At 36.5% G+C, this 16927-nt stretch overlaps 1 protein-coding gene across 2 annotated transcripts in view; it reads left to right on the top strand.

Moving 5' to 3' along the window:
- The window catches only part of LOC5578821 (arginine--tRNA ligase, cytoplasmic), a 29742-nt gene extending 13033 nt beyond the window's left edge, over positions 1–16709 (top strand). For both annotated transcript variants that reach the window (XM_021849477.1, XM_001663990.2), the window contains 2 exons: positions 16094–16451; positions 16529–16709. In XM_021849477.1, coding sequence (XP_021705169.1) covers positions 16094–16451; positions 16529–16682 — 512 coding nt within the window. In that variant the 3' untranslated portion in view covers positions 16683–16709. The remainder of the gene's footprint in view (positions 1–16093; positions 16452–16528) is intronic.
- The last annotated feature ends 218 nt before the right edge of the window (positions 16710–16927 follow it).

The raw sequence follows: 16927 nt of genomic DNA, 5'->3' as shown, positions 1-16927 counted from the left end.
TGTGTTTCGTAGAACAAGTTTATTACAAAAAAATAGGTAAGTCTGAAACTTCTCCACAATAAAGTCTAGGTTTCTCGCGTTCATTTGCTGCTAAAACCAAAATAATCGGTCGGGGGGTCCAGAGTATTTTTTTTTTTGTTTGATTTCGAGAGACTTGCACATATGTTTGAATTTGCATATCTATGTGTTTATGTATATTAGGGCGGTTCAAAATTAAAAAATGTTTGAGAATTCAATCTCACATATGTTCGTTACTATCCTTACTATAAAAATAATGTTCTGTGAAATTCGCAGCTTTCTAGGTGGTGATTTAAGGTGGCCCAAAGACAATGTAGATTTATATGGAAATTACTATGAAGAAATTTTGAGGTATGTTCCAAACACGCTTGTACTGTAATGTAAGTATAAACTTATTATCCCATTATAAAAGCTCATTCTTCAAACCATAATAAAGAAATTTGTTGAAGAGAGAAATGCAATTCGACAGATAGCAGAAGAGATATTCATGAGTTTATTTGCTATTATTTAGCTTAACCCCTCTACCGACAGCTTCATTTTTTCAGCACAAAAATATATTTGAATCGCGATAACTTTTTTGTTTCTCTATATTTTTCCACCATTTTTTACAACTTCTCAAGAAACTCTTCTACTTTTGGAATCTATGTCGGTATTGACCATTGGTCAACTGGTTTTAAAAATATTTCAGTGTTCCTTGGGGGACCGACACTTCCCATATAAAATTTCAATATGATGTTTTAAGAAATTTTCAAGATCTCGTTACGGCTAGAGTGGTACCAAAAACATAAAAGCTCATTGCTCAAAAACAGTTACACCGATTTGTTTAATTTCTTCACAATAGACTTTCATCAAAGTTTAGTTTTGAAAAGCGAATAACCGAATATGAGAAAAAATCTGTAGCCAGAGATAATTACGAGAGTTATGGCTATGCGTCGGTCCCCCAAGGAATTTTGGAATATCTCCGAACATAGATGACCAATGCTCAAAACCGATACAGATTCTGAAAAAAAGAGAGTTTTTTGAGAAGTTGTGGAATTTTTTTTCAAAAATATTGAGAAACAAAAAAGTTATCGCGATTTGAATATTTTGAATAAATGAAGCTGCCGGTAGAAGGGTTAATATGGGGTTATAGTACTGCAAACAAGTACAAAAATCCCAAACCCATTTTAGCCTCATGATGTTAGTTTCTGATCTTTTCATAAGCACTGTGCCATTAAGAAAATAACATAAAAATATAAGATTTGAAACTTCTCAAATACCATCCAAATTAGCGTATTTTTCAGCACCATGGGGCAAGTATATTACATGCCTTATAACAAGGTTTATCACATGCGAAACCCTCTACTAGTTAATTCGAATAGCTGAAATTGTGTTGTTTGAAAGGCGGATAAGTCACTTTTGTATCACGAGTAAAAAGAGAAATCTCGTATAAATTATGATCTCGTCCTAAAAGCCATAGCTTGTTATTACTGAGCAAACGAATGGATTTACACTTTATTTCACAATGCTACGACGAAGAGAAGATCCTCCTCTGTCTCCCAGCGGTGACAAGTTTTATTTTGGTCCGTTTATCTGCTTAATAACAACGAGCTACACACTCGGTTATCAATGGTTTTAAGGGTGAAAATACATAGAAGCCAAACCTCGAATTTTCAAAAGCATAAGTCTAGAGAAGCAGACAACCGGTAACTCACTGGTCATTCGCTGGTGGCGACTAATCAATAAAATGTTCAACGCAAAAGGTTGTCAGGTTCTCAAGATACAAATCTACAAACAAGCTCTTGAAAATTCGAGGTTTGATATCGATGCATCTTCACCTATTAAAAATATTTCCTGATAACTTCTTACATCATTATGACCAATTTAAGTACGATTTTCAAGGTTTTTCGTGGACAATAACTAAAATGACGTTTGAGACAGTTTTGCAATTATGCGTATATCATATGTCATATATGCTTATTACAGCTCTTTTGAGCAAGAACAACTTTATCTTCCAAGCCAAGGTGTTCAAATGGTTTGATCTAGCAGTTTGTCCCGTATCTATGTGTGTCGGTACAAAAACACATATCCATGAATACTTCACACAAAATTAAAAAAAAAAAATGTTCTGGACCCCCCGACCGATTATTTTGATTTTGGTCGCAAATGAAAGAGCAAAGTCTAATTGTTTTTAGTTCGAAATTTCAGACTTACCTATTTTTTTGTAATAAAGTTACTTCACAAAGACACCGTGGTAACAAATTTGATTCGTTCCAACAAATCTGAAGGCTATTCTACTGGTCTTGCTCTTCTAGACATAGAAAAAGCATTCGACAGTGTTTGGCATGAAGGTTTGATTGTAAAATTAAAAAACTTTAATTTTCCAACATACATTGTTAGAATAATTCAAAGTTATCTGTCAAATCGTACACTTCAGGTTAATTATCAAAACTCCAGATCTGAAAGACTTCCTGTAAGAGCTGGTGTTCCTCAAGGCAGCATTTTGGGACCAATATTATACAATATTTTCACATCTGACTTACCTGAGTTACCTCAGGGATGTCAAAAATCTTTATTTGCGGATGACACAGGCCTCTCCGCCAGAGGACGAAGCCTGCGTGTCATCTGTAGTCGATTGCAAAAAAGTTTGGATATTTTTTCTTCATACTTGCAAAAATGGAAGATTTCTCCTAATGCTTCCAAAACTCAACTAATAATATTCCCACATAAACCAAAAGCTCTTTATTTGAAACCTTCAAGTAGACATGTTGTCACGATGAGAGGGGTTCCAATAAATTGGTCAGATGAAGTTAAGTATCTAGGGCTCATGCTAGATAAGAATTTAACTTTCAAAAATCACATTGATGGCATTCAAGCCAAATGTAATAAATATGTAAAATGTCTCTATCCCCTTATTAATAGAAAATCAAAACTTTGTCTTAAGAACAAACTTTTGATATTCAAACAAATTTTCAGGCCAGCCATGTTGTATGCTGTACCAATATGGACTAGCTGTTGTAATACCAGGAAGAAAGCTCTGCAGAGAATTCAAAATAAAATTTTGAAAATGATTCTGAGACTTCCTCCCTGGTATAGTACCAATGAGTTACATAGAATATCCAATGTTGAAACATTGGAACAAATGTCAAATAAAATAATAAATAATTTCAAGCAAAAATCATTACAATCTTCTATTGCTACGATTAATGCGTTATATGTTTAGGTTAAGTTAGGTTAAGTATATTAAAAACGTTTTTTTTTCTCTTATAAGCAAGTGAAATCAACTCACCTGTAAAAAAAAACTGAACTGCTACGGCAACTGAAATGTAATATGTTGTTAACAAAATGTTAATTAAATCTTAAATTTGTTTTACCAAATTAGGATGATAGTGTTGTCTAATAACACAGAACACCTAGATATAAGAAATGAATGTAATGTTTGGAATGATACTAATAAAGAAATTAAAAAAAAAAATGTCAGTTCAAACAGGAGTCGCTACAGATAATTTCCGCAAAGAATCAGCGAGAAATTTCTTTAGCGATTCCTTTTCAGCAGCAAATCAGGCTTAAGTCATCACAACAAACTATGTACGCTCTACGAATAATGGACGGTCCATTATGGACCGCTCGACATGTACGCTAACAATCAATAGTTCGTAAATGGAAGTTATAGATTTTGGAGGTTTTTTTTTCGTTTTACGTTAATCGCAACATTTAACAACATCCGACAAAATGTTTGTCCCACGACAAACAGTACATCGGGTGCTCCATACCCCATTGAACATTTGACAGTTCATCAGCCGACAAAATAGGTTGAATAATCGATCGGTTGTTGCACCGACGCATATGGAAGTTTAACACAGGGATCAACCGAATATCACCCGATTTAATTTTGTTTGTTTCGACGTAACCCAACTAAATAGGTAGATACCCACTTATATAATGGCATTCGTGGAGTGTATATGGGGATTGTGAAGGAGATTCCACAGTCTATAGAAATTAGTGGTTGGAAGGTGAGAATCTTCTATGATGGTCTTAAGGACAAGTGTTTTTTGTGTGGCGTGGAAGGACACCATAAAGATGCGTGCCCTCAACGGAACACCAAGAATAAGAATGGGACGAAGTAAAGTGGACGATCGGCTTCTTATGCCGGAATTGTAGAAGCAGGATCGTCGGCGTTGTCCGATGAAGTGCAAATAATAGAACAAGTAACATTCGAGGAAGAGGTAATTCTAGAGACGTCTACAAATGATCACAAAAGTGTTGACAGTGGTCTAGAGTTCTGTAGTTTGGCGAATTTTGCATTACTCAGCAATTGAAGTTTATGTTCTGAGGCAGTACAAAAGTAGCCGCAATAGCCGGTAGCTTCTGCTTCTTCTTATTGGCATAACGTTCCAACTGGGACAGAGCCTGCTTCTCTACTTAGTGTTCAATGAGCACTTCAACAATTATTAACTGAGAGCTTTCTTTGCCAAAATTGCCATTTTTGTATCGTATATCGTGTGTCAGGTACAAACATACTCTATGCCCAAGGAAGTCAAGGAAATTTTCATTACGAAAAGATCCTGGACCGACCAGAAATTGAACCCAATCACCTCTAGCATGGCTTTGCTCGGTAGCCACGGACTCTAACCACTCGGTTAGGGAAGGCCCAAGGTAGCTAGTTGGGCCATAATAATATTTTATTAATTATAATAATGACACGAACATTGCTCCGTAATGCCTTACAGCGCTTGAGCCTTTGAAATAATAATCAATTTTAAAAGACTTTGGCGACATATAAGTGCAACGTGTCATTGAAAACATTTGAACATGCTTAACGGAATGCCTGCTTAAAAGAATGCCGAATTAATCTATTGGAAATAAGTGTTTTCAATGGTTACACTTCCAAAAGGACGTAACTCCAAATTTCGTCTATATTCTCATTCAAAACTCCTCTCAGAAGTAACAAATAACTATATAAACCAACTTTGATTCAAATTTTCATATTATATTTATTCTGATAAGCACGGCTAATAAAAACTCGTTTAAATATCTCCGATTTCCTTAGAATTAGTGGACTTACACATTCAAAAGGGCGTAACTTCAAAACGGGCCCTACGATTTTTTTTAAATTTTGCCCCGACATGCAGCTTGGCTATAGAAATCGACTGGTGAGCACAGATTTGATGGAGATTTTTTTCTGATAATAACGGTCAGGGGAGCACCGTGGAGACAGTAATTGACCCAGTGGAAGCAGAGAAAATTCGGCACCGCTCAAACGTCAAATTAGTGAACTCGTGCATTGGTCCATGGGGTATATGGGTATATCTGTAATGGACCAATGCACGAGTTCACTAATTTGACGTTTGAGCGGTGCCGAATTCACTAGTTGCCATGGTCACGTAAATAACACGGCACCGCTCAAACGTCAGATGGTGAACTCGTGCATCGGTCCATACGGGCCCGTGTGAGATGTTGAAATCGTGCTGCTTCAAGAACGACGGCCCTCTTAGACCGTTCATATTTTATCGAGCATTTTAGGATTCTTAGCGAGCACTTTGGGATTTTTAGCGAGCAGTTTTTGGAATCATATCATTCATTTAGAGATTCTTAGCAAACATTTTTAGGATTCTTAACTGCCGTGAATCGCAAGTCAGTCCCACCTGCATTTTTGTCAAAATTGAGTTGAGTTCAGTTTTGAACATCTCTTCAAAAGCTCTTTCAGCTGCACCAATGAAATAATATGATTTGTACGGAAAAATTAGGAAAAAAAACAGCAAGTCAAATTGTCCCATAATGAAAAGTAATCGAATATCAGTCCCACTACAGACTTTTACACCATGGAACGCAAAAATGTAACTTGTTTTGATGATCTTTATATTTTTCTCGGAAATATATCGTAGTGAAAAGCAAGTTGTGAAAGTTTCATAAGGATTGGAACATGTTCCAATCCTCTGGAAATTTTTGAATATTCGTATGGAAAACGAGTTTGAAAACTTCACAGCCCATTTTCTCAATGCCTACTTTTTACAGATGGGACTGACTTGCGATTCACGGCAGTTAACCCTCTGTCTATTTTTTTGGGATCAATATGACCCCAGAGAACTTTGAAGGGCTGTAGCTTTTTTGTTAGTGGATCGATTTGTGAATTTTTTTCCACACATTGGTGCGTATCCACGAGTTGTTTGTTTTGCTCATGATTTTTTCTCAAATATCTTGTAAAATAGTTTTCTAAAATTTTAAAATTGGGAGGATCAGAAAATAATGTTCTCTGTGCTAGCTCCATCATGCGGTGAAATTCCCAAATAATCAATGTAAAACAGTAGTCCTATCCTTGTTGCAAATCTGACCGAAGAAAAGTGTAGTTTTATGTAAAACTGTTTTTAAGATATAGGGTAGTTCGTTATTTGTTGAACGGTTAAAATGCTCGCTAATGGATCATTAAAATAACCAAAACGGCCGCTATGGAAAGCATAGATAGCGCCACCGTAGCCTTGTGTGTTTGACAGAACAGCAATGGTGTCACAATGTTAAATCCCATACACAGTGGCGCCTTTGTTTTGATGCGGAGAACACTTGCAAAAACTACCTTCAATGATCCATTGTTGAACACGCCATAACAAATGCACGGAGTGTTCAACAATAGGCGACATTTTTAGCCGTTCTACATTAGGCGAATTGCCCTAAGCGTCCATAGTTCCCAAATTTAAAAAAAGACACCTACCGCACAGTAAAAGTCAAAAGAATCTATGGCACGTACAAAGGCTCATTTTCTTATTGAATTTTTGGATGTGAGCACTTTTAGATTTTTATGGACCACTTCAAGATTTGTAGCGAGCACTTTTGGATTTTATGTAATCACTTTAAGATTTTGAGCAAGCACTTTTAGATTTTGGGCGAGCACTTTTGGATTTTTAGCGAATACTTCAAGATTTGTAGCGAGCACTTTGGGATTTTGAGTGAGCACTTTTCGATTTTTTGCGAGCTCTTCAATATGTATAGAGAGCGCTTTGATATTTTGAGCTCAAAGTGCTCACTTTGGGATTTTAAACAAGCATTGCATTTTTAGCGAGCGCTTTGGGATTTTTAGCGAGCACTTCAAGATTTGTAGCGAGCACTTTTGGATTTTTGGATGTGAGCACTTTGGGTTTTTGAGTGAGCACTTTTGGATTTTAAGCGAGCACTTTGGAATTCTAGTGAGCACTTCAAGATTTGTAGCTAGGACTTTTGAATTTTATGTGAGCACTTTGAGATTTTGAGCGAGCACCTTAGGAATTGTTGCACTTTGGGATTTTGACTTGTAAGGGGGGGGGGGGGGGACGGTGTATTTTTTTTGCGAGCACTCTTAAAATTTTTAGCGAGTACTTCGAGATTTTTAGCGAGTACTTCGAGATTTATAGCGAGCACTTTTGGATTTTTGGATGTAAGCACTTTTGGATTTTTTGCGAGCTCTTCAATATGTATAGAGAGCGCTTTGATATTTTGAGCTCAAAGTGCTCACTTTGGGATTTTAAACAAGCAATGCATTTTTAGCGAGCGCTTTGGGATTTTAAGCGAGCACCTTGTGATTTGTTGCGAGCACTTTGAGACTTTGAGCGAAAGCTTCGTATTGTGATTTGTACAAGCACTTTGGGATTTTTAGCGAGCACTTCAAGATTTGTAGCGAGCACTTTTGGATTTTTGGATGTGAGCACTTTGGGTTTTTGAGTGAGCACTTTTGGATTTTAAGTGAGCACTTCAAGATTTGTAGCGAGCACTTTTGGATTTTATGTGAGCACTTTGAGATTTTGAGCGAGCACCTTAGGACTTGTTGCACTTTGGGATTTTGACTTGTAAGGGATGGGGGGCGGTGTATTTTTTTTGCGAGCACTCTTAAAATTTTTAGCAAGCAAGTACTTCGAGAGTTGTAGCGAGCACTTTTGGATTTTTGGATGTGAGCACTTTGGGTTTTTGAGCGATCACTTTTGGATTTTAAGGGAGCAATTTAGGATTCTAAGCGAGCACTTTGCGATTTGCTGCGAGCACTTTGCTATATTAAGTGAGCACTTTGTGATTTTAAGCGAGCACTTTTGAATGTGTGCACTTTTGGGTTTTGAGCGAGCACTTCAAGATTAATAGCGAGTACTTTGGCAGCGTCCATTTATTACGTAACGCTAAAATTGGAAATTTTTGACCTACTCTCCCCCCTCCCCCTCCGTAACGCTATTTGTATGAAAAATTTAATATTTTTATATGAGCCGTTACGCTTGAGCCTACTCCCCCCTCCTCCTAGAGCGTTACGTAATTTGTGGATGCCGCCTTTTGTATTTTATGTGAGCACTTTGGGATTTTGAGTAAGCACTTTTGGATTTTGAACAAGGAAATTGTGACGAGCACTTTTTGAATTTTATGTGGGCACTTTGAGATTTTGAGCGAGCACGTTTGCGATTTTTAGTGAGCTTCTTGGGATTTTATGCGAGCACTTTGGGATTTATTGCGAGCACTTTCGTTATTTTGGATGAGAGCTTTTTGGTATTTTTAGTGAGCACTTTTCAATTTTGAGCAGGTCACTTCAAGATTTGTAGCCTGCACCTTTGGATTTTATGTGAGCACTTTGGGATTTGTTGCGAGAAATTTGGGATTTGTAGCGAATGCTTTGGGATTTGTAGCAAGCACTTCTGGATTTTAAGTGAGCACTTTGGGATTTTGAGCGAGCACTTTTGGTTATTTCGCGAGTTTTTTGGGATTCTTAACGAGCACTTTGAGGTTTTTAGCGAGCACTTTTTAATTTTTGTTTGTGAGCACTTTGGGATTTTAGGTGAGCACGGGATTTGAAGCGAGCACTTTTGGATTTTTGGCGAGCACTTCAAGATTTGTCATTAACGTATTAATACTAACTTTATTGAAAACTGAAGCTAAATAACTAAGATATATATTGTGGGCTCCTTAGCCGTGCAGTTAGTGTCACCAAGGCATTTAGCCGCATAGTGCTAAGGAGTGTGTGTTCGATTCCCGCCTCAGGCCGGATAACTTTTCGACAGGAATGTTTTCCGACTGTGCCACTCACGCTAAGATCAGTCTACCCAAATATGGGTAAAGTTTACCCATAATCGCCGAAAAGTGCACACACTCATTTTATGGGTAAACGAGCTTTACTCATAAATTGGTAAAGTCTCTCTACCCATAAATGGGTAATTTATTTTTATTTGGAAATTCGTGATTTTCACTTTTTTAGAGCTAGAATATTTTTAATACGGTTTTGTAGTTTATTATAAATGAATACACTCCAATAGATATAGTAGGTACATGTTTCATTTATTCAGAGCATCAATATTGGATCTGCATTGTTGCAAATGTTAACCGGGAACCTGCCAGCCAAAGAATCAAATCGCACCTTTCAATCCGAACTGCCGGAAGAGAGTTAAATGGCATCAGCTCGGATGGAAGTTCATCGCTGGTTCACCTTACTGCAGATTTCTCCGTAGTGGAATGCATGCTGTAAAAAGAACTTCTTTATCAGTTAAAAACTGCTATAAATTATATTTAGTTTGCAATTTACCTCTATCAGCCAGCCGCTCTTAGCCGCTACCTCCTTCTTGACAACGTTGTTATTTTTTTATTTTCATCCAAATATGGGTAGTTTGTGGTACTCATATATAGGTAAACATGCTTTACTCATAAAGTGAGTGAATTTTACCAAATTTTATCAGTTAATTTACCCATATTATAGGTTATGCAACAGAAACCCAAATTTGGGTGAATCAACTACCCATTTTTGGGTAGACTGATCTTAGCGTGCTGGGCGTTGCGTGCTAGTATAGTCTAGTCTAGTGTTTATTAGTATATTTTATTCATATTATACGTTTTGTCACTAAAATCAATAAATGGGTAAATAACTACATATTTATGGGTAATCTGATCTTAGCGTACGCTTCATTAACTCAATGCTAAATATGCTTACTAGTGAGTATTAATAGGTTCTTATCTTAGTAAGCATTTTGGGATTCATAGCGAGCACTCTGAGATTCATTTTTGCATGCTTCGCGATCATTTTTGGAATTCGTAGCAAGCAAATTGGGATGATTAGCGAGCATTTTCTGGATTTTTAGTAAGATTATGGGATTCTTATCGAGCATTTTGCGATTAGGTGGGCTTCGTAGCCGTGAGGATAGCGGCGTCAGTCGTTTAGGCGTGTTGTGCTGCGAAGCGTCGTCAAATGAAAAAATCTTCACTGGTCCACTTGTTCCGTGTGGCCGATGTATAATGTATGTTATGTTCAGTCTGTGCAGCCTTTGGCTGTAGGTGTAAATTGTCTCTGTAGCGAGTATTTTGTGATTCTTGGCGAACATTTTTGGAATTCTTAAGCGGACTCTAGACTACCATGATATTGACAATATTTTTATTGTCAATACTTCTTTTTCAATATTTTCACCGCGTTCAAGACCCGACGAGCCATATTGGGTTGCTCCGCTCAAAAATCGATTAATTTTCATGATGCCGATTCAAACAAATCACCTGACGCGCACAAAGGATGTTACACATCGGCTACCGAGGTCGAACTGGGAGAGGAAAAATTGATACGCTTGATCAAACTTTCCTGATTCCACCTCAATATTTACTCCAATATATTGGTGTCACCCTCAGACGACATCAATATATTGATGTGTTACATCAATCCATCAATATATTGATGTCGTCTAGGGGCCGCTTTAATGAGCATTTTTGGGATTACTAGGGTGTTCACCGATTCGTTTAGTTAAAATTTGATATTGGTGAAACGATTCACAGCCTTAACAAGCATTTTAGGGATTCTTAGCGAATATTTTTGGGATTCTTAGAGAGATTTTTGGAATGGATCATTAAAATAGCCAAAACGGCCGCTCTGGAAAGCATACCCAAGTAACCGTACAGCTGTATATAGTTGCATCAATATCACTTTATATGCTATTATAAAATATGGCATATAAAGTCATACTGCATTACATGTCTCATTAATGCAGTATTAAGGTGGAAAAGGGCGCTATTAAAGTGTAAATACGGCTGCATTTCCTAGCTCTATGTTGGCAATTGCTAAAGTATAGTTACTGTCTGTACCGTATAAAAGCTTTAGCCAAAGTGTATTTAATGCACCATTATTTTTAGATCAAAAATAGAAACACAAAAATATTATTGTATTTTTTTGTTCGTTGGATGTCAGCTCAGTGTTGTTTACGAACTTATTTGCTTGTCTTTTTTTTTGTATGATTGGTGGGATTCGAACCCAAATTAAGTGAGATGTTTTCGATGACTCGCCGCGCCTATCCTCCGGACTATGGATGCTGCATGTCTTGGCCGGGAAATTGTGCAACTTCAAGCAGCGCCCTTTCGTTGCCGGTGGCAAATACTGTCGATTTCTCTCTAAGTTGGACCATCACAAGTGTGTAAGCTCCCTCAAAGTGTGATAGCAGGGATCAGTGGCGTAGCTAGGGTTTTTGGGGCCCGGTGCGGTGTTTGATTAAGGGGCCCTCAAAAATTAATGTGAACGCCGTCTAAATGCGAGCACTAATGTGAAATCAACTGTTGAAATAAACGATGACCAAATAGTTATTAGAGAATTACGACTAATATGATGGAACTTATGAAGATATGTTGATAATGTTGTTGTAATCGTTTAATGAAAAAAATGTCAGGTAATGATTCATATACAACTTTAATTGGGAATTCTATCGGAAGGTTGCCACTTCCTAAATTTTGTGTTTTGTTTGATTTTGAAATTATTGATGGAAGGAAAGCCTTAAATTAATAAATTTGCCAAAAGTTTGCTTCAACTAATTACAAAATGTACTCCAATGATTTTATTAGGAGTTCGTTTTGTGATTTTCACGAACTTCCTAAAAAATATTATACCTTAAGAAATTCAACGTAGAATTCTCCTTAGGATAGCCATAAAAGTTACCTCAGAGATTCCAGCATGAATTCCTTCAAAAAACCTTCCAGAAATTTTTCAAGAAAATCATGAGTACTTCAGGGATGTTTACAATGATTTTACTATCATTTTCTCAAAACTTGCACTAAGATTCCCGTTTACAATATCTTTATGATTTCAAATAGTATTTTCACAAAGGATTTTCAAGAATTTCCTTCAAATTATCGTTCAGATTTCAACCAGTAAATTCTTTCAGGTATTAATCCGGAGATTGATCCTAAGATCTCTTCGGGAATTAGAGAATATAGAGTTCTTAGCGAAAGTTTCCAAATGTGTCTTCAAATAATTTCCCCAGACATTTTTCCACTAATATCTCTAGAAAAAAGAAATATTTGATTATTTTATTCAAAATTTCGGGAAATATTTCAAAGCTTCCCAAACTCCCAAATAAATGCCTGATGAAACTTGATTAAGTTTGAAAGTAAACCATGATGAGCTTCCACAAAGTGCTCTGAAAGAACTATTGGACTCTTGAGGAAGTCTTGAAGGATTTCTTAGATAAATTGCTTTGATGACTGGAATTACTACAATATTTACTACTAGTGGTCCCGGCAAACTTCGTCTTGCCATCAAGTAGGCTATTCAAAAACGCTTTTAATCGTCCCATATGAAATGATAGTTTCGTTCGCGCTTGTTTTTATTTTTCAACTAACCCGGAGAATATCCTGGGATTTTTATACACACAAACACGTCGGAACCCTTAACGAACAAAACTGAGAAAGAATCATTCAGATCCGTTGACCCGTTTGGAAACCATTTCGTGACATACAAACACCATACCATTTTTATTTATATAGATGATCTTTAGAAGAAGCCATGAAGATTTTACTTGAAAAATACACGAGAAATCGTTAGGAAGAACTGCAGGAGTAATTTCGCATAAAATGTTGGGAAGTTTTTAGAGAGGAGCTTCATGAAGTATTCCAAGTAAATTAGAAGAGGAATTCCTGATAAAGTATCAAATATACTTCCTCGGATAATCCCTGGAGTATTTTTTGAAGCTTTTCTATGGTAAATGTGGGTGAACCCCTGAAGAAATCCATGAACAAAATCCTGAATGGCAAGCTGGAGAAACTGGCATAGAAATTCTCGAACGAATTCTTCGAAAAATCCTCAAATGCAAATGAACAGTAGAATGATTTTTTTTAAATAACGCCTGGAAGCTCAGGAAGATCTCCTCTAGTTACAACTGGGGAAATCATAATGGTCCAGAAAAGCTTCATAATGCTCATGTATTTCGAAAAGCAAATTACGAGGCAATTCCTCTAACCATCCCTTGGAACAATGCTGGAAGGTTTTTGGGAGACTTCGTGTTGAAATCAATAGAGAAATTTCTGAAATAGATTCCAGAGGTATACCCAGGGCTGGTAGCAAAAAGTAATGACGAAAAAAGTTATTTTAATGACCAGATTTGAAAAATAAGTGACTAAATAGTGACTTCCGATTCTCGAAAAAGTAACTTAAAGTTACTTGAAAATCAACACCTAATTAGTTTTATTTCAGTTCTACTACACTGTTTTACGATGAAGAAGGGAATACCCAATATGATCTACTACAGGTAGGTTAGTGACTACCAAATTTGGAAATTTTTATTGTTCTTCCAAAATTTCAAGATATTGCCAACAATTTTAAACAGAAAAGTTAGCATTTACGTAAATAATCCTTTTTAGTAAATTTCCAACCGTTTCAAAGTTTTAGAAAGTTGCTTTGAAGAAGATCACCGCTTGAAACTTTTATATCACCAAAATATTTTATTTTGTATTGTAAATTAAAAAAAAAAATAATTTGGTATACATGTGACATTATTTTTTTTTTCAAACTCCCAAAAAATGATATATTAAAAACCGCTTAAATTTAATTCATAACTTCAAGCCGATAATAATTATAGCGTATAGAGAAGTTGGATCAAATATAATATTCACAGAAGGATACTTTTTATTAGTGTAACTAGATCAAGATAACGGAAAATGTAATATTTGGCCATCAATGAATATCCGACTCCCCACATTTCTTTGAAGAAACCATGCATGATTTAATGGGCGATACAACAAAAACAATAAGTTCTATGAAGCATTTCTGTATTACGTATTAGTTCACTACCGTTTTGATTAATATTACGGACAGCTTCAAATTCCGGACACTCAACTTTGTATGGATGGAGACGAACCAGCCACAGGCTGAAAGTCTCGACAATAAAGATAATAATAATAATAACTTTGTATGGGAAACATTTCACACGAAATGTTTCAATTTTTGCCGCTCAAATGTTCCTACTTTCGAGGCTCGTTTTAGTCAACATTTTACATAGATATTTATGCATGAACTTACAACATACTAATAATTACTTAGATACTATTACAAATTAAGTGGAACTATAAACTTTTAATAAATTTATAAATTAAGTGGAAAGATAAACTTTTTTCACAAAAAAAACATGACCATGAGTTTTTATACAGACATTAAGTTAAATTTAAACTTAGTGTAAATTGAAACAAGGCCTCTTCGTAATTTTCTCTCGAAAATTTAGCTCAAAATAGTTGAAAAAAGTGACTTTTTACCTGAAGAGATCTTTGTAAAATTCACTACAGTTTTGATTCATATTACGGACAGCTTCAAATTCCGGACACTCTGCTTTGTGAGGGAAACATGCTGCTCAAAAGTTCTTATTTTCGAGGCTCGTTTTAATAAGCATTTTCCATAGATACATATGAAAATTTATAATGCCCAACTGCCTAAGACGTTTCTTCGGTGATTCGACGATTTCAATTGATGATTTGTCTTTTCTGATTATGATATTCATTAGCTGTCCGGAATTATAATAAAAATGTACGGAATATTAAGCAAAACGTATGAATTATATAATTAAACCGAGTTATCGAGAATGAGTTTTGAGGTATTTAGGCTTTTCTAATCACTAATACAATTGATTATGGGGCCCTACACATTGACGATCAACGTCACCTTCAAACAAGTTTTCATCTGCTTTTAACCTGTTAGTTTTCTAGAAATCAAATTCATTATATTAAATGAAACTCTTACCACGATTTGGGGGCCCCTATGAACTCGGGGCCCGGAGCGGACCGCACCCACCGCACCCCCCTAGCTACGCTACTGGCAGGGATACGTCGAATCATGATAATGTGTTTAGTGCACTTATTCCTTGTGGTTCAAGGAACAAGTGCACCAAATACGTTGAGATGATCCGTTGCAAGCGTGCACTCTTATCACACTTTTTCTGCACTCTACAAATTTCGTGATAGTTCAATTTGGGGTGAAGTGCGCAATAAGTTGGTGAGCACGACTGTTGCACTTTCAAGTTTACCGCGGCTGTCGCTCTGTTGCTGTTGGGATTTTGTTTTGTTTTCATTGTGTGGGGCTAAAACAGTTGCTCATCTTCACGCTTTATGTATCGTTTTAGCATCTTGCCACATTGAGTCGGTGATAGACCTGTGGTGTACGCACGGGCCTATCAATCGTAAGGTTTTTGGTTCAATTCCAGGTTGATGCAACTTTTTTTTTATTTTCAAATTCTGGTTTCTCATAAGATAAATCTACGAATTTCAACCAGATTTCTTGTGGCGAATTTTCATAAGGGATATTCAAGTATTTATATAGTCTATTTGTCTGAGTGAATGAAGGATCGACGATAAATACTGCATTGATTTCTTGCCGTTTTTCTTGCGATGAAGCACTGAGTAAGATGATGCAATGAAGCATTGAGCGGTGACCGTATATCACCCATTAATGCACATTTCATTGCAACAATAAAGCAATGCTACATTGCATTCATAAAATGGGATTAAAGCATTATTGCACGCATATTGCAGAATAAAAGCAATGATGCATTGCACTCGTTGAATTAAAGTTAAAATACGGTAATACCTTAATGCTTGTGGTTACTAGGGATATATAGCGCCACCGTAGCCTTGTGTGTTTGACAGAATAGCAATGCTGTCACAATGTAAACTCCCATATACAGTGGCGCCTTTGTTTTGATGCGTTGAGCACTGACAAAAACTACCTTCAATGATCCATTCTTCAAACTAGATTCCATAACAACAAATTCTAAAAGTATAAATCGTTTAATGATTTTCAGATCAGAAAGATTGCAATTGTTTCTTGCTACGTCCTAACAGTTTTCAATTTATTTTATTCAAATTCTACTTCCAGCTACCAAAGTGGATGTCATCAACAACCCGGAAGTTACTTCAACTCTTGGTACGACGGCTGTAGTGGTGAATGACCTGAAGCAACGCCGGATGCGAGACTACGATTTCAGCTGGGACAAAGCTCTGCAAACTGACGGTGATTGTGGTATCAAGCTCCAGTACACACATTGTCGCCTGTGGAGCTTGGTCAAAAATGCCGACGAATGTTGTCCAGATAATGAACAGTGCCAGCCCAAATTGCTACCAGAACCGGAAGCTCTGCATCTGATTTGTGAAATTGCAAACTATGACGGTATACTGACGGAAGCAGCCGATAAGCAAGAAGCGTGCATACTCGTGAACTATCTGTTCGGTTTATGGTAAGTAAAAGATAAATGACCCGTCGTTTGTATGGACTGTAATATTAAAGTATTGTATACACGATAATTAATTTCAGTAATGCCGCTAATCGATGCGTCCAAACGATGAACGTTAAAAATGAACTCTCCAAAGAAAAAAGAATACAGCGACTAAAGCTATTCAACACGGCTCGTAGTGTCCTTCAGCATGGAATGCAAATTCTTGGTTTAAAACCTTTACTGGAAATGTGATTGTTCTAATAAAATGTATGCAAATAAGTCGAACTAGTTTTTATTAATACAAACGTTTTATTTGCAACATTAAAATCTGTGAACGTTTCTTTCATGTGTACTTTCTACGGGTCCAGCCTGTCCAGGCTTCTTACGTTCCCTTCGGCGGTAGTCGCGTTGTAACAGACCGGCTACAAATATTAAAACATAATTATTACTTCCCCCAGAAACGCAGTGCAGTGCAATTGCCCATTCTCATTTTATCT

The sequence above is a fragment of the Aedes aegypti genome, chromosome 3, assembly GCF_002204515.2.
Source record: "Aedes aegypti strain LVP_AGWG chromosome 3, AaegL5.0 Primary Assembly, whole genome shotgun sequence".
NCBI classification, from domain to species: domain Eukaryota; kingdom Metazoa; phylum Arthropoda; class Insecta; order Diptera; family Culicidae; genus Aedes; species Aedes aegypti.
The sequence above is the reverse complement of the archived record's forward strand: the minus strand, read 5'-3'. Positions and strand labels throughout refer to the sequence as shown.